Consider the following 23,146-nt stretch of genomic DNA (forward strand, 5'->3'; position numbering starts at 1 on the left):
TCCGCCGGGCTAGGCCTGATTCGATGTTGCAGTCGACATTTTCACCTGCTTTTTGATTTTGATTTTCGAGATTTTGATCATTACGTCGTACGCACATTCCATACTACGACATATTTCCTTGCCAAAACGCCATTGATCGTCTCGCAGGATTTAATGAAATGGGCAACGTACGATGTGGTATTCCGTAAACTTGTCAAGTCATCGGCAATGAAGCATTGGGCGACAACAGGCGGCAGTATGGTAGTGGCCCAAGTAAGATTATGGCACCAGGCAGATCCAAATCGTAAACACACCGAATCTGCACAACCTGCATGTACCTGTGTCGTACAAACATCCAATCCACGGCATAACAGTTCACACATCACCTGCATCGACTCATCTTGCAAGTGCCGGCTCATCCAAACGTGTTGCTGCGACGTGCTCTTCATTCATCTCTTTCGTCTTTCCCTCTCTGACAGACGCCGACGGCCACCACCTACCACCTACCGTCACGGTCAACGGTCAACCGCCAACCGCCTACATGAACACAACCAACACGAACAGTCTACGAAATATTCAATGATGGACTGAACAGACGACCAGGCTGGCAAAATCAACCAGGACAGGGGCCAGAAATTACGGAGTAATTACGACATACAGAGATACACAGGAAGACGACGGCCAAGACAAGAGTAAGATACAAAACCAGGATGGTTGCATCCAGGATGGCTGCATCCAGGATGGCTCGGCAGCGACGAACACAGACCACCACCTTGGCAAAGTCAACCCTACAGAGCGAGGGTCTACGAATGTACGACACACGGAGTTGTTAGTCCACGAATGAGAATTCAGGCGTCGATGGTTGGGGGCAGCACAAGGAGCCACCGGGCCAGGGGATGAAAAGAAACAAAGGCAGAGAGGTAGAAAGGCAACGAGGCACAAAAAGGGGGGTGACGTGAAAGGTGAAGAGAGAGGGGAGATTCAGAGGGGAGATTCAGAGGGGAGAAGGAAAAAAGTCGACGTGGGAGACAACACTCCCTGTTGGGGCTATTTTTGACCCCAGTTGGTCACTACTGACTACGGTCGCATGGGGCTAACGTCGTAGCCTCTGCGCACGGACGGACTGGAAACTACGGCGTAAGGCGTGACGAGGAGAGGGGAGGAGAGTGATGGGAGATGGGGGAAAGGAGAAAAAGAAGATACGACGTACGAATGTACAGAGTCTGATATTGAAGCCAAGCAAGCCCAAGACTGCGCATAACGAGAAGCAATCGAAGAAGATGGCACGAGAAAGACGGACATACTCTGGACTATCACATCACAGCATGCAGCCGTCACGTCGAGTGCCAAAGAGGCCCTAGCAGCTTTCTTCGCATCGTACGTTCGTGCAGCCATGCCACGGTAATGTCCTCTTGTATGGCGTCTGCTGTACCGGACGCATCCTCTTTGAGCCACGTGCACACTGGTGCAGAGTCGTGCAGGACAGACTGCATACGACGCCATGCAGGCACGAGTATGCAAGGCTGCGAGTGTGTGAGAGTCAGTTCAGACACAAAAAGGAAAAAAGAAAAGAAAAAAAAGAAAAAAAAAATCGTGTACTCCACACATCCCAAACAAAACGATCAGCATGTATCAGATCACTTGACGTCGCACATGCTGCTGCTTCACCGTTCAAGTCAGCATGCCAGCATGTTTGTAACTGTGAATGCAGAATACAGACTACAGAGGGCAGAATATGGAGTGTCTGTGTGCCCGTTGTTTTCTCTGGTTTGTTCTCCATTTTTGATTTTCTACTTTGGCCGCTCTCCCCTTTTTTCGCGTGGTCTTTTCTTTGTCGCGTGAATGTCGTGTGGCCGTTGGTCTTCTCCAAAAAGAGGTCCGAGCGCATCGACCGAAACGTGCTTCGTCACGAAAAATAGGAGAGTAGAGTACTTCGTACAGGGATAACAAAGAGCGTAATACAAGACAAAAAAGAAGGGTTCCTAAAACAGAAGATAGCCGAGGCGGATGTGAGAGGATGAGAGCAAAAAAGGAAAAAGAAGCAGGGATTGCAAATACATACAAATAAAATCAACGTGAATAAAATCGTTGAATACATGTACAACGGCAGTCCTCCCCGCAACTGCCGGAAGCAACTGACAACAAGGTCGACAAATGACAGAGTACAAGCTGCCAGCACGTCAAATTGGGATTGGCTTATTTTCCCATCACCCGCAATGACCTTCCGCCAGTCAGGCCAGGATCGGGCCATGTCGCATACGATGGCGATCGACAATGGGGACAGACCTGCGACGCAAAACAGTGAGCCTGTCAGCAGGCCATTGGACGTACACTTGTGACTGTGGCTTGTGGCTTGTTCAAAGCGTTATGGAGTCACCTTTTGTCGACTTGCTTTTGCTTCCTGACCATAGATATGATCTAGCAGGTTTCGTCAGGAGTAGATGTTTGTCGCCATGCAGTCTGACATACAATAAACAGTCTCAAGGTCACGATAAACTGGCGTAACTTAAAACAGCAATGCTTGCGAGTAGTATAGCCGGGGAGACCTGACGAGAACTAGCCATGCAGAGCAGAAGGGGCTAAGCCGGCCGTTGGAGAGATGAGAGGGCACTGTCGAGACTGGGACGCAGTCGTCGACGCGGAACGTTGCATTCTGGAGTGCAGTAGTCTTGAAACAGGGAAGAGACCAAGTAGAAAAAGACAAGAAGCAAGGGAGCATATGCACTGCAGACGGAATGTGCCGGGCACGACAGGACTGGGCAGTGGCAATCGCCTGGAAACCGCAACGGCCGCGTCGTGAGCGGATACGATGTTGAATCCGGCCACGTCGAACTGTTCATAACACAGGGTTACCCAATCGGGCTATCCAGCACTCGACCTTGTGGCCTATATGGCCTATATGGCCTATATGGCCTATATTTTAATGGCGACCTGGCGAACAAGAACCGCAAAAACAAAATCACAACGGCTTGCCGTGCTTCCCCACGCATTCTGTCCCGCCCTGTCCCCCAAACATGCAAAAACTAAACAGTGATCCAACAGCGATCTGCGTGATGTGCCCTCCTGGACGCCCGCGGCAGCCCACATGGCCGTTTGATGCTTGCTGCCTGGGAACAGTGGGCGGCTCTGGGCGCGGAAGGAAGAAGGAATGCAGACGGGACAAGTCGTGTGATGTGGGCAGACGCCCGGATAGAGAGCCGAATCGAGAGCCGAATCGAGAGCCGAATCGAGAGCCCACGTGTTGCGGTCGAGTCTCGCCCGTCCATTTTTCTCGTCGTTCGTCTCCCCTTTTCCTTCTCGGCCCGGCAGTTGCTCTGGTGCCTTTCCGTGTCTCCAAGAAGCATGTCGTATGAATGCAATTTACCACACAGCGCCCCAACACGCTGAACGCACGCAACTCACAGACACCACAGACGCGGACTGGCCGTGTGCACAGAACGTGCACAGAATGCACAGCAAGTCTCAGATGGCCAGAGGTGGTCAGAGAGGGACAGTAGTTCTGCAAGGTACGCAACAAAGCTGCAGCGCACGTTCTTTTATTTTGTTCAAAAGCCTGCCGCCCTCGACAAAAGACAAACGACAAACCCTTCTTGAAAAGCTTCTCGAAAAGCTTCTCGAACCTCGATTCAATGGTTCCGTCGACCATTTGTTCCTAGCACGTCCCGATTGACGAGCCCGAGCGGTGGCGACGCGACGTTTGGTTGCGCGCAAAGCGTGTGGCCTGGTCGTTGGAGAAATGGTTTCTGCCTGGGACGTCCGTGCCCCAGGTTGGCGCCCAGGTTGAGCGCATCGCCCACTACTTTGTACGCCGTACGGAGTCCTGACGCAGATGCTGTTTCTGTCGCCCAACAGCGACGGCTCGGTTCAGAAAATACATGGCCAATGTCGTCGGCCGGCGTCTCCGCTGTGAGCGTACATACGAATGACGCCATACGATGGTCTTTGTTCCGTCTCGTTTATCAGGTCCTACTGACAAGCCTCACGCCATAACGCGGCCCGTCTTATTGATAAGAGCTGTGTTATTGACAGTGCTCGCCAGCGGACAGAAGAAAAGGACATTATCACCTGGACTAATAGGCTCACCGCCGAAACATGATCAGCTGGACACCGGTTCGACCTGGACGACGCGGACGAAACAGACGAGACAGACGACACGGCAGAGCCCAGCCCAGCCCGGACCAGACTAGCCCTGACCTTTTGCGCGGCTCAGTATCGCCCCATCGTGGTTATGGGTCATGGGTCATGGGTCATGGGTCATCATGGGCCATCATGGGCACATCCTCCTCTAATTGCAACTTTGATCCTCTATCTTAATAACCGTGTTATCCCCCCCCTCCAGCTTGCCATCGTTCCATCTTTCCACCCCGTGATGCATCCCACGCGGAACGGCGGCCTGGCAAGGCCAGAGCACACGGCTGTTTGGGCGAATTGGGGGCAGAGGGGGGGGGGCTCGAACCCCCACGATGTGCACACCGCCGGCCGAGAAAGGACAGAAGATGGGCAGAGGATGGACACATATGCCGAGAAGACCATGACGTGTGTTCCCCGTCTCTGCGAGGGAGTCACTACAAGCTTTGTACAAACTCGTTCAGCGTCCATCATCACTTTTTGTCGCATCATGGAGAGATGGACGGGTTGGCTCGCCTCTCATTCTCAGAGCCTGCTTTCAGCCCACCATGAAAGCAAAACGGAAGCAGCATAGCGGAATAAAGTGTACACAGATTGCAGCAAGTAAGCAATTAAAGGAGTGTCTGACGCTCAGGCGAGACTGCACTCTCCGTCAAGACCGAAAAGTCATCGGACGACCATCGACAGTATTTGTAACGGTCCCTCCTTAGCAGAGCAACTATTTGGCTGGTGGTGCAGTACTGTCGTAGTGGTGCAATTTATGTTGCAATCTAAGCTGCAGTTGCAAGGGACTCCTGGCCACCTCCATCTGATTAATTATTATGGTGTATTGTCTAATCTCCAGTGTCCAGTGTCCATACCTTGCGAATCCTGAATTTTGACACCTTGATGAATGCTACTCGGCCACGTTTTTGCAACGCTTCAGTGCTCCGTCAAAGTGTCTACCCCTGTATCAGGATGAAATTGCAACATACAGCGAGATCGTCTCCAGTCTCGGTCTCCAGTCTCCAGTCTGCGTCAATTGCCGGATGCTGCGGATGTGTCGTCATTTGCACAGGTCTCTGTCTTAAAAGGGGATAAACGTTTTGAAGATGGCCTCCTTGGTTGCAGGATTCTTGCTCATGCATTTTGTGGGCATTGAGAATGACGAAAAGTAACCAAGTCTACGTGCTATCGACGTACGTCGCCTCACAAAAGGGACTACTTGAATTGGCATCGTCCCCTCGAATCTCGGTTAGATATCTTCACGGCGCGGTCGGCCTGTGGATGCTGTCCAAGACAACGCCGGACACATCCACCGTGGCATATGCAGGGGAAAGCGTTGCAGTGCATGCAGTCTTTCCCCGTTCCCAGGAAATGGGGTCCACTGCAACCATACACTTGTGGATGTACGTCGTGGCCGTATTCGTACTTTGTCTATCGCACTATGCAAACGAGGCCGATGCCCGTAAGCGAGGCGCAACTCGCGAGGCCATGACATGACGATCCCTCGACTCTGGACCCAGCCAGGGACGACACGACGAGGTCGAGGGGTGTCGACTGGAAATAAACCGTGAATAAACGGAAGCTCGGGCCCGGTTAGTGTGTGACATATTGTGAATTGTGAATTGTGAACATACAAAACACCCACTCGCAAAACGACAAGAAACTTGAAATAAAACCCAATGCAAACGAGTGCTTCGCAACCAAGAGTCCACAAACGTGGTTCGTGTTGCCCTGGCTGGAGGGCCTGGTCTTGGCTCTCTTGGTCCTTGTGGTCCTGAGCAGTTTTGGCCGGCTGTGCCAACCGAGTTTCCGTCGACTCTGGTTCGTCTTGCTTTCCACCCAGACATCTGTAGGAAAACATGGCTCCTCACAATGGCACAATCCTGCTGTATTCTTCCACCGTATTATTCCACTTCCACGTCCATTGATGCATTTGATTGTCTTGTTTGATGCGTACAATATGCATATCCAATACTCCCATCGAGCGAAGCACTGTGTCGCATCATATATCATATCGCAGTCTACTCCCACCCCTCCCTCCATCGCATCGTGCGTCATAGACCTTCTCCCTCTCTCATGGGCATCTGGGTGTCATCTGTCTTTGATTGCTCCGAGTGCGTCGTTGCCGCCGAGACAAGCCTTTGGCCCCTTACCATCCTCGGCTATGACTTGCATAAAGGGTCCCGTGGTCAGGTCTCGCCGGTTGAAAATGGGAGACGCGAGACGAGAAATGAAAAGGGCCCGGTTTTGATTTGGGTCGTGGCTGGACAACCACGGAATAGATTGGAGCACGCCGTGCGAAATACGCATCATGGCATTCATCTATTCGTAGTGACCCTGTGTTGCGCCGTTTTTGTTCATGCAATCTGCGCAGCCTCAGCAGCTGCTTCTGGCGTACGGCAAGCAGGCAAGCAGGCAAGGCGTGCGGCCATGCAGGATCCCGCTGTCAAGCCTCCCACTCCCTTTGTTGCCTCCATCCACTCCGCACCTCCACCGTTCCCCCATGCGTACCCCCACGTGTCTGCAAGCTGGAGGGTGCGATGTGCGGCGGATGCTTTTCGTATACTGCATTAGGCATGCCGAGGCTGCTGTTCGTTTTGATACTGTCTCTTTCATGTGTTTGGTCTTCTGGTCTTGACAGACCCTATATCGTCGCACGCTGTATGTTGTGCTCCGCGGACGGGTGCCACAAAACCTGCTCGTCCATACGATCCGTCCATCTCATGGCCACGACCGCCAGGCGGCATTCTCCACGGCTCGCCCGTTGAGGGTGGTGGGCAAATGAAGGCTAGCGATATTCAGTCGGTCTGTGGGCGTCGCGTTGCGTCTCGCTGTATATTGCCACTTCTATCGCTGTCTCGCATTTGTCAGAGACAGTCAGCAAAAATACAAAAATGGCCGTGCCGATGCTCCCACGATGCAGCTGCATGACCCGGCATGCCGTCCCTCGCTTGCAGCCCCTAATGCTCCAGCACAATGTCCTTGCCCCGCTCCCAGTTGCGCAGCGCATCGTCAATGTTCACCCAGTACCGCAGCCGCACGGCCTCGCGCTGCGCCGCCGCCGCGTCGTCGGCCGCAAACGCGGCGGCCAGCACGGCCTCGCTCGCCCGCATGCGCGCGTCGTTGGCCGCGCGCACGGGCTCCAGGTCCGCCTCGGCCTGGGCCTGCTCAATCTCTTCGCGCACCTCGAGGACGGCCATGAGCAGGTCCATGTCTTTGCCGCCGCCGCTGCCACTGCCACTGCCACTGCCATTGCCACGGTCGCCAGTCAGCGTCGACTCGTCGTTGGCGAGGTCGACGTCAAAGCGCTGCCGCAGCAGGTACTGGGCCCGCAAGAGGGGCGACGCCAGGGTGCGGTAGGCCTCGTTGATGAGCGACGACAGGGCCTCGGCGCGGGCGCGGGCACTAGAGTGGCCAGTCCCTGATTGTGTCCCTGTTTGTGTCCTCGTTTCGCTCGTATCGCTGGCGTCGGCTGCGTCGGCAGCGCCACTCACGCTGGTGTCTGCTGCGCCCCCCGCCGCATGGTGAAAATCCGGATGGGCGGCCGCCTGCAGCCTCAGAAACTCGGTGCGCAGAGCACGCACATCGACGGCAAAGGGCCCAGCGGGGGGCGCGCCGCGCGGGAACGTCTTGGGGAACAGGGCGTAGAACGAGGGCGGCGTCGACGGGGATGCGGCCGACGGAGATGAGGACGACGCCGCATCGGGATCTGTTGCCGGTGGGCCGCGCGCGGCGGCAGACAGCCGGGGGGACAGGGACAGCCATCGCGACTGCTGCAGAGACGTGCGCGCCTGCGCCGACGCAAACGACCGTCGTGCCGTGGTCATGGCGCGAGACGTGGACGTAAACGTGGGCGGCCTTTCTGCTGCCGCTGCTGCTGCTGCTTTCGGCGCCGTACTGCGGCGTGCAGCGCGCGCGCACTGCGCACACAGCGGTGCGCGACCGAGAGCAGGCAATGCTGCGAATCGTGGCATTGTGTTCTTGTTGTGGGCGAAATGGAGACAGTGGGTGTCGTCGTGATGTTCCTGGATGTCGACGTTGTGTTGCTGGCCAGCTTTGGCTCGCGTGTAAAAAAAACGTAAATTTCGGATCGCTGGCAGGCCCGTGGGGAGAATATGACGTCGAGGCTTAGGGGCGTTGGTAGGCCTTGCACGCTGGCATCGCCGAACCCCGTGGCAGGGGCGACGTAATTACGCTACTGGGCTGTTACAGTGGCCATTCGGCGCCGGCAACAGCCGGATAGCGCCTTGACGTCCACTGCGAATTAACGCCGAAAGCCCGTGGAGATTGGCGGAGATGTCAACAGTCGCGACAAAGAGTATGTCGGACAGAGGTAGACGGCTTTATGTACAGTGCTGGCGTCTGAGGGATTGCTTCATCCTGCAATTCAATTTGGCGTCGAGGGGTATGTCATAGATACAGACAGGGTGAGTGAGAGTAATACAAAATCAACCAGAAACGGAAACCCAAAGAAATCGCTTTGCATAAATCGTCAAGATGCCCGTCACCTCAAAGTTTTTGTAGCCCGCCGTCCTTTTCTTTCATTAGTAATTATCGCAGCAACAAGATGGTCTCCGGTCCTTCCATCAACCTAAAACAACGCCACCGCGCGCGACCGCGGGCGCTCCGTGTGCCACCAGCGCGCGCGGTCCTTCTTCTGCGGCAGCTCCCAGTTGGCGTTCCACTGGCCCGTGCAGCCTTCTCTCGAAGAGGCGGAGGCGGCGATGGAGGCGTTCGCCTCGGACGTGTCCTCCTTTTTCTTGTCCGTCTTGTTCTTTGTTGCGACGGCGTCGTCAGCCCCGGTGGCAGCGCCTCCGCCGCCGCCGCCGCACAAGACATCGTGCATGTCCACCAGCCCGCCCTTCTCGTCCGACGCGCCCGCATCCGGCAGCAGGTGGTACGTGATGGGGCTGCCGACGGTCCCGACAAACCCGGCCAGCCCGTACTGGTCGACCAGGCGGCCGTGCTCGTCGGTGACGTGCACGAGCATGCGCGGCGCGCGGCGGGACGCGTCGATGCGCGCCTGGGCGGCCACGCGCGCCGCGCCCAGGTGGGTGCAGGTCCATTCGGCGGCGGGCGGCGCGGACGCCGTGGAGGACGCACTCGAGGCGGACGACACCGCGCTCGACGTGGACGACGACGACGGCGACGACGACGGCGACGATTTTCCAAACGTAAAGGACGCGGTGCTGTTGGTGCGCGAGTGCGTGCCAAACGACGCCGAAAAGAGGGACGACTCGGAGTCGCGCTGGCGGTGGCCGCCCGCAGCCGCGGCCGAGGGAGGCGTCGACGTTGTCGAAGTCGTCCCTGCTGGTGACGTGAATGCACTGGGGTACGTTGTGCCCGCGCCCCGGTAGCGGTCTTTTGCGAGGACCACGCGCTCCTGCGGCCGGCACAGCGCCTGGAAGAGGCCGTCTGGGTCGTTGGGCGTGCGCAGCTGGCGCAGCCGCGGGAAGCCCTGGGCGGCGATGCTGCGGGCGAGGACGACGTCACCGGCCAGGGGCGCACCAAAGGGGCTTTCGGAGGGCGCTGCCGCTGCTGTTGTTGCTGCTGCCGCTGGCACAGGCACAGGCGTGGGCGTCGGCACGTCCCAGTGCAGCTTCTCGAGGGACGGCGACGCCAGGTAGGGAAACAGCCAGATGACGTCGCCCGACGGCAGCGCGGGCGCCTGCGACTGCACGAGCGACAGCGACGTCAGCTTGTCGAGCTTGCTGAGCAGGCGCGCGAGCGCGGGCAGGTTGGGCATGTCGCCGGCGTCGCCGGCGGTGCGGCCGACGTGGACGAGCGACACGTCCGTCAGCGACCGGCTGGTGCCGCGCGTGGCCAGGGTCGACAGGCCCTGCGCGGTGACGCCGGGCAGGTGCACGAGCGCGAGCTTCCGGAGCGGCGGCAGGGCCAGCAGGCTGGCGTCGTCGAACGCGGCGGCGGGCAGATGCGACAGGTACAGGTTCTGCAGGGCCGGCAGGTACATGAGGGCGTCGACCAGCAGCGTCGAGGGCGTCAGCGTGGCGCCGGGGAGGCAGTGCACGGCGAGCGTCGACAGGTACTGCCAGTGAATGTGGTGGTTGAGGAAGCGGGCGCTCTGGCGCGGCGCGAGGGCGACGGCTGACGAGGACGAGGACGAGGACGAGGACGAGGATGAGGACGAGGACGACGGCGGCGACAATGGCGTCCCAACAGCGTCAGCCGAACCCGTGCGCGGCCGCATCCGCTCGGCGAACCCGTCGTCCTGGGCCAGGCGCGGCGACACGGGCGGCGACGGCAGCGACGGCAGCAGCGGCGGCGACGCCGGACGGCGCATGTGCGAAAAGGACTTGCCGCGGGTGCGCGGCTTCGGTTGCTGCTGCAGCAACGTGTGCTCGCGCTGCGCCCGCGCGTGCTGCTCGCGCTGCTCCTGCGACAGCAGCGGGGCCACCACCCAGGTCATCTCCTTGAGGCGCGCGCGCGAGGCCAGGGCCGCGGCGTACCGGGCGTGCGCGGCGTTGTGGTCGTAGGCCGGGTAGTAGCCCAGCACGCGCTCGAGGTTGGGGCACGCCTGCACCACGGACGCGACGAGGGCCTCGTACGCGTCGGGCGCCACGGGCGCCGTCAGCAGCGCCGACGCAAACGTCGGCGGCACGCGCAGCGTCCGCACAATCGCCGCAATCGGCGGGCTCGCCTGCAGCGTGCGCAGCAGCAGCGACAGGCGCGAGTCGGCGAGCAGGCGGCGGGCCTGCTGCTGCGCGGCCTCGTCTCGCTCCTTTTGCGACTTGAGCTTCTTCGCCTTGGGCGCGTGCCGCGCGTGCACGGCCTCGGCGCCCGCGAGCTCGATGCCCTCGTACAGCGCCACCCGCGCGTACTTGAGCATCTTGCGCGCCGTCACCGCCATCGCGCAGGCGTCGCGCATCCAGCACGTCGCGCAGCTCTGGCCGTCCTCCATGTGCGACCGCTTGAGCTCGTCCAGGATGAGCTCCAAGACCTCGCCCGGCAGCGCGGCAAACATCTCGCCCGGCGCGCGCGGGCGGGCCGGGGCCGCCTTGGTCGGCTTGAGGAGGGCCGGACGCTGCCACTGGAAGGGAGCGCTGTTGGGGCCGCGGAGGTGGCTGTGGTGCGGATGAGGGTGGGCAGGGGCGTGGGCGGGTGCCGGCCGGCGCGGTTGGTACAGGGAGTACTGTGGCTGCTGTTGTGGCTGATGGCCGTAGTTTTGTTGCTGCTGCTGCTGCTGCTGCTGCTGCTGCTGCATCACGGCCTCCTGGGCTTGCTGGCGGGCCATGCTCCGGTCGGTGCGGCGCACAAAGTCCTGGGTCGACTGCATGGGTGGTGTTGCTGCCTGGATCGTCGCCTGCTGTGGTTGTGCGAGTGCTGTCTGCGCTGTCTGTGCTTGAGTTGTCTGTGCTTGAGTCGTCTGGATCGCCGGCTTCTTCTCGATGCGCAGCGGTGCAGGCACATAAGACTCGACAAGAGTATGGCGGGTCGGTCCTGCGTACATATTTGAGGACGCTCCTGTTGACACACCTGTTGACACTCCTGTTGACACTCCTGTTGACAGTCTTGGTGCGCCCGTCAACCGCCCGGGCAAGGCAGCAGTCGAGTCTGCCATGAGGTTCGTGGGCAGCCTCGCCGGCAGACTAGTTGACGGCGGGCCAGCAGTGCGCATGTAGTGCGGTGGAGCTGATGCAGGTACAGAGCGGGCAGAGCGGGTGTTGTGGGTGTTGTGGGTGTTCACTTGGTTCTGTGAGTTGTTGATGTTGTTGGGTTTGAAAACACCGGCAAACTGCGCATACCAAAGATCGGTATCGTCTTGCAAGAAGCTGAAAGGAGGACAGTCAGTACATTGTTGATTCTTTTTTTCTTTTCTTATTTTTCGATCTTTTCCGTCGGTACTGATCGTCTCGTCTTCAATCGTCCTCGTGTCGTATTCCCCCTATTCCAAAGTGATGTGCAGAAAACGTGCCAGTGCGCAAATTAGACTCTCGCCAGCACTTGCGTGGGCTGTGGGGTCGAGTCCGTTTTGGTGTTGGCGTGCGTATTGCCGTATTATGGGAAGAAAAGAGGGTTCAGAAAAAAGGAATGAGATGAAGGAATAGGGACAACAAGAACGAAGGAAAAAAAAGAAACAGAAAGAAAACAACCAGAGTCTTCACTGAGAGCAAGACAATGAAGAGGAAAGCTGCAGAGACACAAGCGAGAGAAGAAGGGACGAGGATGACGAGAAGAAAACGACGAGAAAGAGAAGATTGTTGGAGAAAGTGGGCTGCGTAGGTCGTAATACGGCGAGGTCGCAAGTGGACGGCCGTTGACTGGTGCACGCCTGGCGTCAACAACGGCCAAGTCGTGGAAGAACGCCTAAGAAAGAAGCCGCCGTCAAAGAGCGCAATCTTAAATTGGAGAATAGTGGCCGGCAGCCATTGGCGCAGACGTATGCAAAGAGAAACGGCGGCCGAAACAGAGGACCAAAACAGAGGCCCAAAAACACCACACAGCCAAACGACACAGACGACAAAGTACTCAGCCCCGACAAGGAGCGAGCGGTTGCGGGTGGTGCTGTGTCAGTTGCATGCAGTGCAGTTGCATCGATGGATGTGTCGGTATTTGTGGCGTCGGAGTGGATGAGACGTGCTGAGAGTTGTTGCTTTTGTTTTTGTTGTTTTTGTCGGATGGCGTCTCTTTTGTCCTTCTGTCCTTTGGTATTCTTTTTCGTGATGCTGATTGTGCTTTTTTTCTTTCTTTTTTTCTTTCTTTCTCTTCCTGTCTTTCATCATCGCCACACCTCTCAGCTTTCGTTCCTGTTTAGTCGTCTCCCACTCCCGCTCCAACCCTTGTGCTGACCGACCCGCACTGCCGCTTGACGTCGTCCTCTTTGGGATTGACGCCGGCAGCCAAGCTGAGAAGCTGAGAAGCTGAGAAGCTGAGAAGCTGAGAAGCCGAGTTGCTGTTGCTTTGCTGCTGCTGGAGCTGCCGAAACTGCCAGAGCTGCTCCTTTGGGTGCAGAGGCGCAAAGAGAAAACGGCCCACTCCCCCAAAAAGCTCCGAGCCAATTTTAATTTTAAAATTTAAGCTTGGGTGAATGGCGGAATGGCGGAATGGTGTCAAGGCGTGGAGGCGTCAAGGTGTGGAGGCAGACATCGAGGGCCAGGCTCGGCAAAGAGGGCTGAGTGACGCCGGAGTCTCGAGGGCAGACGCTGAAAGAGCCTCGCTGGGCAGACCCCTGTCAACCAACCCCTCACGGCCGCCACCTTACAACCCCTGTCCCATCCTGGATGCAGATGTAGTTGTATTTGCAGGGCATTGTTGTAAGAGTGGCGTACGTCGCATTGTGCAGGCGTTGTGTTGTGGATGACTATGACTGGATCCTGGTCCCAGAATCGGATGTGTTCAGACAACGATGGAGGGAAGCTGGACTTCCAGGCAGAGGTAGAGACAACAAATCAAACGACGAAGCAGAAGGGGACACCAGAAGTAAAAGAAAACAAAAAAGAACACAAAAAGTAACTCACGCAACCAATGCTGGCGGAAAGGCATCGTCCTGGCGGCTCTTGCTGGCTGTTGTTGTCGACGCTGTCGCCGCTGACAACGCCGGCTTGGCCGTCTTCCGGACCGTCCTCGCAGCCTGTGCCCGTTGTGTCTTGACCGGCACGGCCGTGGCCGTGGCTTGAACAGCGGGCATGAAGACGTCGTCGTCGTCGAAGCCGTCCATGTCGACATCGTGATCCGAATGGTTGCTCTCGTCGCTGCTGCTGCTGCTGGCCTCGTCCTCGGATGTCACCACGCGAATCGTCATGGGCTTGAATCGGGATGCGGGTGCTGTCGATGCCCAAGTTCCGGACGGCCGCACAGTCGGGTTCTGTCGGCGGACTCTCCGGCCGGCGGCAGTGGATGTTGCGGGCATTGCTGGCATTGCTGGCATTGTTGGCATGGTCGATGTCATGATGACGAGAAGAGAATGAGAAACTGCTCCCAGAAATAACGAATCTCAAAAAGAAAAAGAGAAAACAGCAGAACAAGAACAGGACAAGAACAGAACAAGAACAGAACAAACCAGAACAAGAACAAAACAGAAACAGAAACAAAGGTACCGAGGGAGGAGACACCAGAATAAAGTACCAAGGGACCAAGAGGAAAAGAAACGACGAGACGTATAATCCACATCCACATCGAAAACAGGCTCTCGTCGAGGCGCGTGTCCTTGTCCATCGCGACAATCCCTTTTCCTGCCCTCTGTGCATCTGTCCATCACCTCCATGACCGGCTCTCAATGACACTTGTATGTCTCTCGTGATCGCCTCCCGCCGTGTCTCCCAGCTCGTCTCCCACAGTTCCTCCACATTTTCTCGCCCTTTCACTTTCTTTCCTTATTTCTTCCTTCCCTTCTTTCCCTCCTACCGAACCACCCTTCGTAGCCGCATTCCTCGCTACTGCCAACTGTCTCGCTTCCCACAGATGTGGCCGTCGTTTGCTCCATTGTGTCTCATCCACTGAAATGTGTGCTCAGGTGCGTGCCCTGCGACATATGGCTGGAACCGGTCGAGCCAGTCAAACAGGACACCAAGACTGCCCAACCGGGCCGCAGTGATGTCACCAGTTGGCGGTCACGACAAACTCATGGTGAAACATTCCGTTGGCATGCCAGTCCGTGGTGCCGTTCGCGTCGAGTGTGAGAGTGTGCACCAAAGCGCTGGCATGCGTCCTGTCGATCGTCCCCAGATCGCTGCCGATCACTTTGCCTTTCAATCTAGCAGGTCTGCAGGCCTAGCAGGCCTCTCACCACTCTGCCTCTCTGCCTGTCTGCCTCTCCACCACTGCCACTTGCTGCCACCAGCCTGCCACCCCTGCGTTCTGGTAAATCGACGGAATCACAGACAAGACACATTGTCGACGATCCTTCCCAGCTGCACGACCTACCCTTTCCCTCTCCCCTCGAATAAAGGCAAATGAGAAATTTCCAGAACCCTTCCTCGAACGAGCTCCAGAACGCAGCACTCTACGCGAAAACGCCACTTTAAGTCTCGTAGGGAAGCCAATGAAACGAGCCCAATACGTACTTCTGTACCCGGTAGAGCATCACCACAGATCACTCCGAAAGAGCAGCACGGCGCAAAACCACAGCGTCGCGCACAGCAGAAATTCATGCCCGTATGAATTGGCCATCTGCAAAGTCGTCGCTAGGTGTGCCTGGCGACGCAACACAGTCGCCTTCTCGCGAGACTGGCCAACCCAGAACAACGTAGAAACAAAACAACACCAACGCGGGCACCGCACAGCATCGCCGCTCTGGCGACAGGCCCCGGACGGCCCCGTACGACGGGGTCGATATTGATCTCTGGTACGACCGACCTGCTGTGAGCCTATGGCGGGTGCTACCACAACCTCGAGAGACGCAAGACGCAAGACGCGAGACGCGAGACGCGAGATACGACGAGGGCGAAAAGACGAAAGACGCACACGACTCGGCGTTTATGGCCAGAGCACATACCAAATACGGCAATGGGCCGTCGGCCTCGTTTCGGTCCTTGTCGTTTCCGTGTAGGACGGGCGGGGCGATGTGCAACGGAGGTCTGCTGTGGGCGGGTGACGAGTCGTCGTCGACGGACAGGCGAGACAGTTTTGCAACTGCAGTTGGTCGTTTGTCTTGGGCCATTTGCGTCAGTCAATTGCTGTTCGTCCTTTTCTCCGACCTTTTTTCTGTCCCTTTTTCTGTCCTTGCCTATTTGCATCGTCAACTTTCCTTGGCTCCCATTTTCCCGAAGACATCCCATGCAAGGGGCCATGAAAGGGATCGGCGCGTTACGTGCACCAACGCTGCACACCCAAATTCTTCAGCCCGTTGACAGGGACGAGCTTGGGAGGCGGTGTCCGAAGATGCTAATTAGCCTATCCCTGATGGTCCGATGGCCTGATGGTCTGATGGTCTGCTCATTGCCAGGCACCAAATCTCTCAGCCCAGGGAGGCCAAGGGCGGAAAATATTGCATCTCATCGCCAGGGAGGTCGTTTTGTCATCGTCTTCTTGGTGTGGGAGAACAAGTCTGAACGTCAGCCGTGCGTAGCACAAATATATTGGCGCCGGTCGGGCGGACAAGATAAAAACAAAAAGGCTGTCGTAAATGGCAATACACTGCGTCCAAAAGCAATCCGTGGCGCCGTCCCATGTCAACGCCAGCAAGGCAGAACGGACGGAAGAAATCAAAACCTAACTCGCAACTCCAGCCAAAATCCCGATACGTCCACAACTCCTCTGTCTCTTTTCGCAGCCATCATTTCCACCATCGGCGGCTCAGCCCTGGCAGACGTCGTGTAACACGCCTTACGCAGCAAAAGACGGTCTCGAGACACTGTCAGCTGGGCACCTTGTCTTTTGGATTGACACGGAATAAATTGCTCCGATCAGGGTCCAGGTTTGGGTCCGGGGTGCTTGTCTTCCGCTGACCATTCTTTTTCTTTTGCAATTCTATCGCATCCCATCGCGTCTCATCGTATCCCATTGTGACGGATCAACCGCCTCGCTGATCGTCCCCAGAAAAACCTCCCTAGGCACACGCTCGCTGCATGCTTCACGGCCTGATTCACGGTCGCGGTTTGTAGAACTACAACAGCGACACGACGATTATGCCAATTGTTATCCACGTTACCCACGCCGTCGTGCAACCGCATCCCTCCTTCAAGCAAACCTGACTGGCGCATTGGGCAGCAGTTTGCGCTTCTTTGGCTTATGTGTTTCGTAGGCGATGTCGCCGTCTGTGGGGTGAGGCGTCGTGCTCGACGGCCCGCCGGTGTGCGCCCCGTTGGTGTTGGCGGTGCTTTCATGCTGCTCGTTGGTCGACAGCGCGCTGTCGCTGCTGAAGTTGACCTTGGGTCGGTTCGGGACCTCTTTGGCCGCCCGCTCCATCACCACGAGTCCCTCGTCGGGATGCACCACGCGCCCGGACCCGCGGCCGAACAAGAACTGCGGCGTCTGCAGAGGGGCCATCTGGGCCGGACCGGACGCGTAGGCGATGTCGCTGTTTGTCGTGTTCGTCGTGTTCGTCGTTTTCGTCGTGCCGGTGCTGGCTCCACTGCCGTCCCCGGCCATCGGCACGACCCGTGCATTCCGCACCCACTCGTAAATGGGCCCGTCGTCCAGCAGCGTCTTGATGCGCCGGTGCTCCGCCGGCGTCAGCGCGTGCCGCCGGTCGACAATCACCTCCTCCAAGCTGTCGCGAAGGACCAATGTCTCGACATGCAGCACGCGCTTCTCTCCGTTGGCGTGGGCGCCCGCGCCACCGCCCCGGGCGGCGCCCTGGCTGATCCGCCGGACACGCCCGACGGCCTGCGCCTCGACCTGCGGGTTGAGGACGGGCGACGTAAAGTAGACGCGCGACGCCGAGCGCATGTCGAGGCCGAACGCGGCCTGCGAGAGGTCCATCAAGAGAACGCGGAACGGCGAGGACGTCGGCGCCGGTGCCGCCGTGCCGGTCGCCGTCGCCGCCGCCGCATCGCCATTGAATGTCGCCACGTACTGCGCCCTCCGCTCGGCCGTAATCCCCCGCGCATAGATCAGGTGCTGGATCTGCAAAATCTCCAGATGCTCGGCCAAGTAAAAGGCCACGTTCTCGTTGTCGTAGAAGACAATAATCTGCTCCTCGGCTTGATGGCGCACAATGGCGTCCAGCAGATACGACAGCTTGGCCGACGCCGTCGACACGAGACGCGTGTTGGCCAGGGGCGCCGCGAGAAACACGTCCGCCGAGGATGCATGGCCGTCCACAGCGATGGGGTCCAGGGCCGTGCCTGATGTGGACCGTCTCTTGAGCGAGCCCGCATGGTTGTCCTCGCCGAGCTTGGTGTTGCCGGCGAGGGTGGGATCGCCCTTGACCGGTGCGGCGCTGCTGCTCCCCGTATTTGCAGAAGCAACGGTGGTGCCGCCAGCCGTACTTCCGTTGCTGGCAGCACCACCGCCAGCCCTTGCCGTTGACTGCTTCTGTGCCGACTCCTGCTGCTTGCGCAACACGTCGCGGCCCTTTTGCTCAAAGCGGCCGTCGTCGAACATGGCGCGCAGTGACGTCGGCGCGTCCATGCACGGGCGGACGTACTGCTGCAGGGCGCGGACCATGGGTGCCGCCGTACATGTGAGGAGGCCCCCTCCACCCCCTCCACGCCCTCCACCCCCTCCATCACCACCACTCGGTTCCTCGCCATCAATGGACCACGCCGCGGCAAAGGACCCCCCGCCCGGCATGTCGGCCACGTAAATGGGCACTTCGTGGCAGGCGTCGGCCAGGCGCTTGAAGCGGTTGCCGACGGCGACGTGGCCAAAGGCAATGGCCTGCCGCAACAGCCGCTCGTCGGCGTCGCCGATGGGCACCTTGCGGTCCTCCAGAAACGTCTCGGCCGTCTCGAGGGCGGTGGCGATCTCGGCGACCGAATAGAAATTGGCGCCAAAGAAGGTGGCCTGGCGGATGTTGCTGAGCAGCCGCAGGAGGGCGCCGCGCTGGCGCGGATGGAAAAAGTAGTCCTGGTCGGTGCGCTGCGACTGGACGGCGTTGAAGACAATCATCATCGAGAAGAGGTTGAGACACAGCCGGTCCTGGTACGAGCCGTCCAGCACGACGACGCGCTCGTCCACGGCCGGCAAGAGCGCCCCCACCTCGGACGTGCGGTGGCGGATGATGAGCGAGTCGAGGGTGGCGCGCAGGCCGTCGCGGCGGCCGCCGCTGCTGCGGTTGCTGTGGTGCGGCTGCATGACATACACGGCCCAGTCGGCGGGGGCGTCGCCGACGGCCATGCCCGCCGCGGTATGCCCGCCGACCTCGCGGATGGTGTTGGCCCACGGGCGCACCCGCAGGTACAGACTGGCCATGGCGCCGATGCGCTCGAGGTCTTTGCGCTCTTGCAGCGCGGCGGGCGTGGCGGGCGTGGCGGGCGTCCCGGGCGGCGAGGGGGGCACGGATTCGACGCCATCCGACTGCTGCTGCTCCACGCCAAACAGGCCGGTCGACGGCGTGCCCGTGACGATCCACCGCGCCGACACCTGCAGGCAGTCCAGGACCAGCAGCAGGTTGCTCTTGCGGCCCATCTTGGCGTTGCCCAGACGGTGGCCCTCGTCGACAATGACTCGCTTAAAGTGGACGGCGGCCAGCGGGGAGCGCAGCTCATAGCCGGCACGCGTGACCTCGCGGTCGTGCACGAGCTTCTCGAAGCGGGGGATCGAGAACAGCAGGATGTCCGCCTCCAGAATCTGCTCGGTCGTCGGGACCGGTGCACGCTGACCGGCCACGACGAGCACGTTGAGGCCCTGCGTGTGTTTGGCAATCTCTTCCTCCCATTGGCGCACCAGGTTGGCAGGGACCAGCACCAGGCTGCAGCTGCTCAGCGTGATGGGCGTCGACGACGACGAAGAAAACGACGACGTCGACGCCCGCGGACTGTCCCGCGCCGTCGCCTTGAACCGTGGCAGTACGTACATCGCCGGGTTGCGCTGGATGGCTGCGATGCAGTGGCGGAACTCGTCTGCGTTGGCCTCCGTGTCGGCCAAGTACAGCTTCCACGGCACCGACTGGCGTGACACGATCGTGGCGGCCATGTCGCCCAGCGACCGTGGCCCTTTCCGTCTGTTGTCGTCCTCGCTCGCTTCGCTCACGCGATGGTCGTACACGTCTGGCAGCTCTGCTGGGAACGCCCGCGTCGCCAGAATCAGTGCCAGACAGATGAGCGTCTTGCCCGTGCCCATCTCCTCGGCCAGGATGCCGCCCGACACGCCGTCGTAGAGCCGCGCCGTTCGCAATACCTCGCCAGTGACGTCGTCGTAGTACCAAGTGCTGTTTTTTTGGTCCTCGCTGCGCTCGGGCTCGGGTTGCTCAGACTGCTCTCGCAGCCGCAGCAGCCGCGGATCCACTACGCGCCCTGGCTGCAGCTCCCTCTGCAACATCACCGCCGCCGACCGCATCTGGTGCCCGTACAACGTCGTCGTCTCCTTCAGCCCGGGCACTCGGCTCGTCATCAGTGCATCCATCACACGCTGGTACGACTCGTCGTGGACCAGGTCGACCCGTGGCTGCGGCGACGGGATCGTGTTGAACATTTGCAGGAGGGTCGTGGCCCCGCCGCCGTTGTCATCGTCGTCGTCGTCGTCGTCCTGCCGTACCCTGACCCGCGCATCGTGCACAAGGAGGGGTGACGCCGTCGCGACGCCCCGCCAGCCCGCGTCCGCGTAGTCCAGCCCGTTCAGCAGGCGTTGCAGGTCCCGCCGCACCTTGATGTCCGACCGTGGCACCAGCCGGCGGTACGCGTCATCGGGCAGAACGTAGAGGCGACAGATGCCGAGAGACGTTGCAGCTGCACCATCCGCCGTCGTTGCGCCCCGAAAGGCAAGCCGGATCCACCGGTGCAGGAGTGGGCGAACGCTGGGCGCCAGCGCCGGCAGCTTCAAGAGGGCCAGCGACGTGTCATGGGGAAGTGTGCTCGCACCTTCAGCACTGCCGCCCTTGGCATCCCCCGGCTGGACCATCAGCCACTGGTCCGGTGCCTCAACATCTGTGCCGTCCAGGGGCACCGTAAAGCTGCCCGCGGCAATGTACGCCGACAGTGGGATGTCCATGGCGGGAGGGAAGGGATTGAATAATAGTAAACAAGGCAGGCAGAAGCCGTAGGACGCCGAGACCGTCTCACATGCCGCTAGTCCGGGGTGAGTCAGGCGAGTCTGGAGAATATCGGTGCGTCGGTGTGAGATGCCAGTATTTCCCTATTTACCCCGTCGGCGACGTGGATGTTTGATAATGGGAAACGACGAATAAACGGGGAAAGAGGCTGGCCATTAGTGGCTTCCCATTCGCGAGGCTGGCCTAGTTGGGACACCGTGCGGTGCCTAGAATAAGTGGAGCATCCTCGCTGAATAAGAATATTAGCGGATGCAACGGTACGGCTTGTCCGCTGGAAATACAGGGGCATCTACTGTAAACACTGTTGGCAGGGCCATATCTACGAACAAAATGCCTTGATTGTATTTCTTTTGTCATCATGTACGTTGGTATCTATGCTCTACTATCCACTGGAATGCCTCCTCGGATCCCAACGGTCCAGTACACCAATCCTCCATTCTTTAAAGTCTCGGTCTCGTGCTGGTAGAAGCTGTGTGCTTGACTCCAGCAACTCCGTCACCGCCCCAATCGTCTCTCGCGGCAAGTTGATCTCCTGCACGTCCGAATTCAGGCTTTCCAGAATGGCATCCGCCTCGGCGCGCGGGATGTGCTTGTAGAGCAGCTTGACGGCGCGGGATGGCGTGGCGGTGGACGGGTTTCGTGACCTCCCCGATGAATACACAATGCTGCCGTTGAGCACCCAGACTTGGAGAACATTTTCGGTGTCTTCTGTTCCCAGAACACGTCCCTCGAGCTCGTAGATGGGCACGATCAGCGACTTGGACGAGCCCGTCCGCTGGATCGTTGCCACGAGCGTTGCTGCTACACAGTCGGCAATCGTGGGCTGCCCTTGCTGGCCAGCCGTAGCGACCTGCACCTGCCACTTGAAGAGGTGTATTGCCTGCTGCCGTAGAGTAAAGTAGCCGACCTGGGCGCGACACGCAGCACAAAGGACGCTGAGACCGCGTGGAGCGGCGACCGTGTTGGCTGTCGTGGCTGCTGCGTTTGTGGCGGCGGTCTGGACGGTGGACAGTGCATCGTCGAGACGAGACGAGGCCTTGTCGACAGTGGACTCGGAGAACTGCGGGATGTTAGCGGTACGTATTCATTCATTTGGACGGGTATGCGTCGTGACATGTCCCTCGTCACCTCTCTGTGCATCGCCCTGTATGTTTGGCGGGCACAGAAAGGGCATGGTGAGGAAAACGAACGAGCGCCTCCATGCCGTCATTCTCTGGCCGATGCTTCTGATGAGAAACACTGAACCATGAAAGGGCGGCAGGTGACGCCGTCCGCAAAGAGTTTGCTCTAGGGCATTTGTATCGGTGGACATGCTATCGAACGAGCAGAGCTCAGCTTGGCCGCCTTCTTGATGCCCAAGTATGGGGGACACGGCAACTCAACACGAAAAGTGCAAAGTTGAAGAAAGAAAGACTCACCAAAACGCCTTGACAGTCGACCTCGGAAACGAGCAGCGTCGTCAGGTCCACAAACCCGACGCCCGCGTCCACCGAGATGGTGCTGTTGGCTCCGTACCCACGGCTGGCAAGACCAGTGCCGGTGTCCTCGCCATTCTTTGCAGCCGCACCCGGCCCGCCTGCTGTTTCCGTTTCCTTCACATCCGGCTTGTGACAGTGCCAAAACTCCATCATCTCCGCCCAGTTGTCGCTCGGCAGGTCTTTCCACGCCTCGATGCGGTGGGCGGCGACCAGTTCGGCAGAACATCCACGGCAGCGGACAGACGACCCAACCGACAAGTCGGGTGCTGACCACGGTGCCAGCTCCGTGTCGTCGGTCTGCCCGTTTTGTGTCGTCGGCCCCTGCAGAGGCAGCCGCCACGCGACGTACCCCGACGCCAGCGCCGGGCCTGGTACGGGAAGCGGTGCACCGGCCGCCGTCACGGCCACTCGGCCGGGCAGGGTCAGCACGGCAGTTTGCTGGTCTCCATCGTCTTTGCCACGCCGTCGCACTCGCAACGTCACGCCATCCGGCAGCACCTCGGCCGTTGTCTGCCGCGCCTCGATTGGTCCCGCAAACGACGCCGAAACAGACACTTGGCGGATGTTGACGAGCAGTTCGGCGTACAGCTGGATGGGCGGTGTGGCCGCTATGGGGGTTGTGGGCATGACGGTGGGTGGACGTGCTGCCGTGCCGTTGTGGATGGAGAACCCGATGAAGACGAAGGTCGATGGCTACGCCAATTCTTAGAGGTCTTAGAGGACCCAACAGTGTAACTTCACACTGTACCTTGTTTGCGCACTGTATCGGATCACAACTACACAACCAACAGCCATCTACGGCATACAATGTACGTATACCGATCTTCCTCTTTCACGTGTGCCACACTGTTACGCCGTCATGTCTTATTCTCACGTGTACGCTCGTAAATTCACAACGGTCTACATAAGGACTTGGAAAATTAAAAACGTTTGCCCGACCGTTCCGATCCCGAAGATGCAAGGA

The 23,146-nt window shown here is 59.0% G+C and overlaps 5 protein-coding genes across 5 annotated transcripts; all 5 read right to left on the bottom strand.

Annotated features, from left to right (window-relative positions):
* Positions 1 to 7,052: 7,052 nt before the first annotated feature.
* On the bottom strand, positions 7,053 to 8,066 carry SPBR_07586 (Co-chaperone Hsc20; the record flags this gene model as incomplete). The annotated part of the gene is made up of 1 exon (XM_040765840.1): positions 7,053 to 8,066. The coding sequence occupies one exon, from the start codon at positions 8,064 to 8,066 to the stop codon at positions 7,053 to 7,055; it is 1,014 nt and encodes a 337-aa protein (XP_040617730.1).
* Positions 8,067 to 8,683: 617 nt separating this feature from the next.
* Positions 8,684 to 11,560, bottom strand: SPBR_06566 (uncharacterized protein; the record flags this gene model as incomplete). The annotated part of the gene is made up of 1 exon (XM_040764822.1): positions 8,684 to 11,560. One exon carries the CDS (start codon positions 11,558 to 11,560, stop codon positions 8,684 to 8,686), a length of 2,877 nt encoding a protein of 958 aa, XP_040617731.1.
* Positions 11,561 to 12,861: 1,301 nt separating this feature from the next.
* On the bottom strand, positions 12,862 to 13,969 carry SPBR_07492 (uncharacterized protein; the record flags this gene model as incomplete). Its single annotated transcript, XM_040765746.1, has 2 exons — positions 12,862 to 12,955; positions 13,569 to 13,969. The coding sequence occupies 2 exons, from the start codon at positions 13,967 to 13,969 to the stop codon at positions 12,862 to 12,864; spliced, it is 495 nt and encodes a 164-aa protein (XP_040617732.1).
* Positions 13,970 to 16,728: 2,759 nt separating this feature from the next.
* On the bottom strand, positions 16,729 to 20,643 carry SPBR_06411 (snf2 family helicase; the record flags this gene model as incomplete). The annotated part of the gene is made up of 1 exon (XM_040764667.1): positions 16,729 to 20,643. The coding sequence occupies one exon, from the start codon at positions 20,641 to 20,643 to the stop codon at positions 16,729 to 16,731; it is 3,915 nt and encodes a 1,304-aa protein (XP_040617733.1).
* A 443-nt stretch (positions 20,644 to 21,086) lies between these two features.
* Positions 21,087 to 22,809, bottom strand: SPBR_07017 (uncharacterized protein; the record flags this gene model as incomplete). Its single annotated transcript, XM_040765272.1, has 2 exons — positions 21,087 to 21,764; positions 22,123 to 22,809. The coding sequence occupies 2 exons, from the start codon at positions 22,807 to 22,809 to the stop codon at positions 21,087 to 21,089; spliced, it is 1,365 nt and encodes a 454-aa protein (XP_040617734.1).
* Between the last annotated feature and the right edge of the window lie 337 nt (positions 22,810 to 23,146).

Source organism: Sporothrix brasiliensis, assembly GCF_000820605.1.
Source record: "Sporothrix brasiliensis 5110 chromosome Unknown Cont20, whole genome shotgun sequence".
Lineage (NCBI taxonomy): Eukaryota > Fungi > Ascomycota > Sordariomycetes > Ophiostomatales > Ophiostomataceae > Sporothrix > Sporothrix brasiliensis.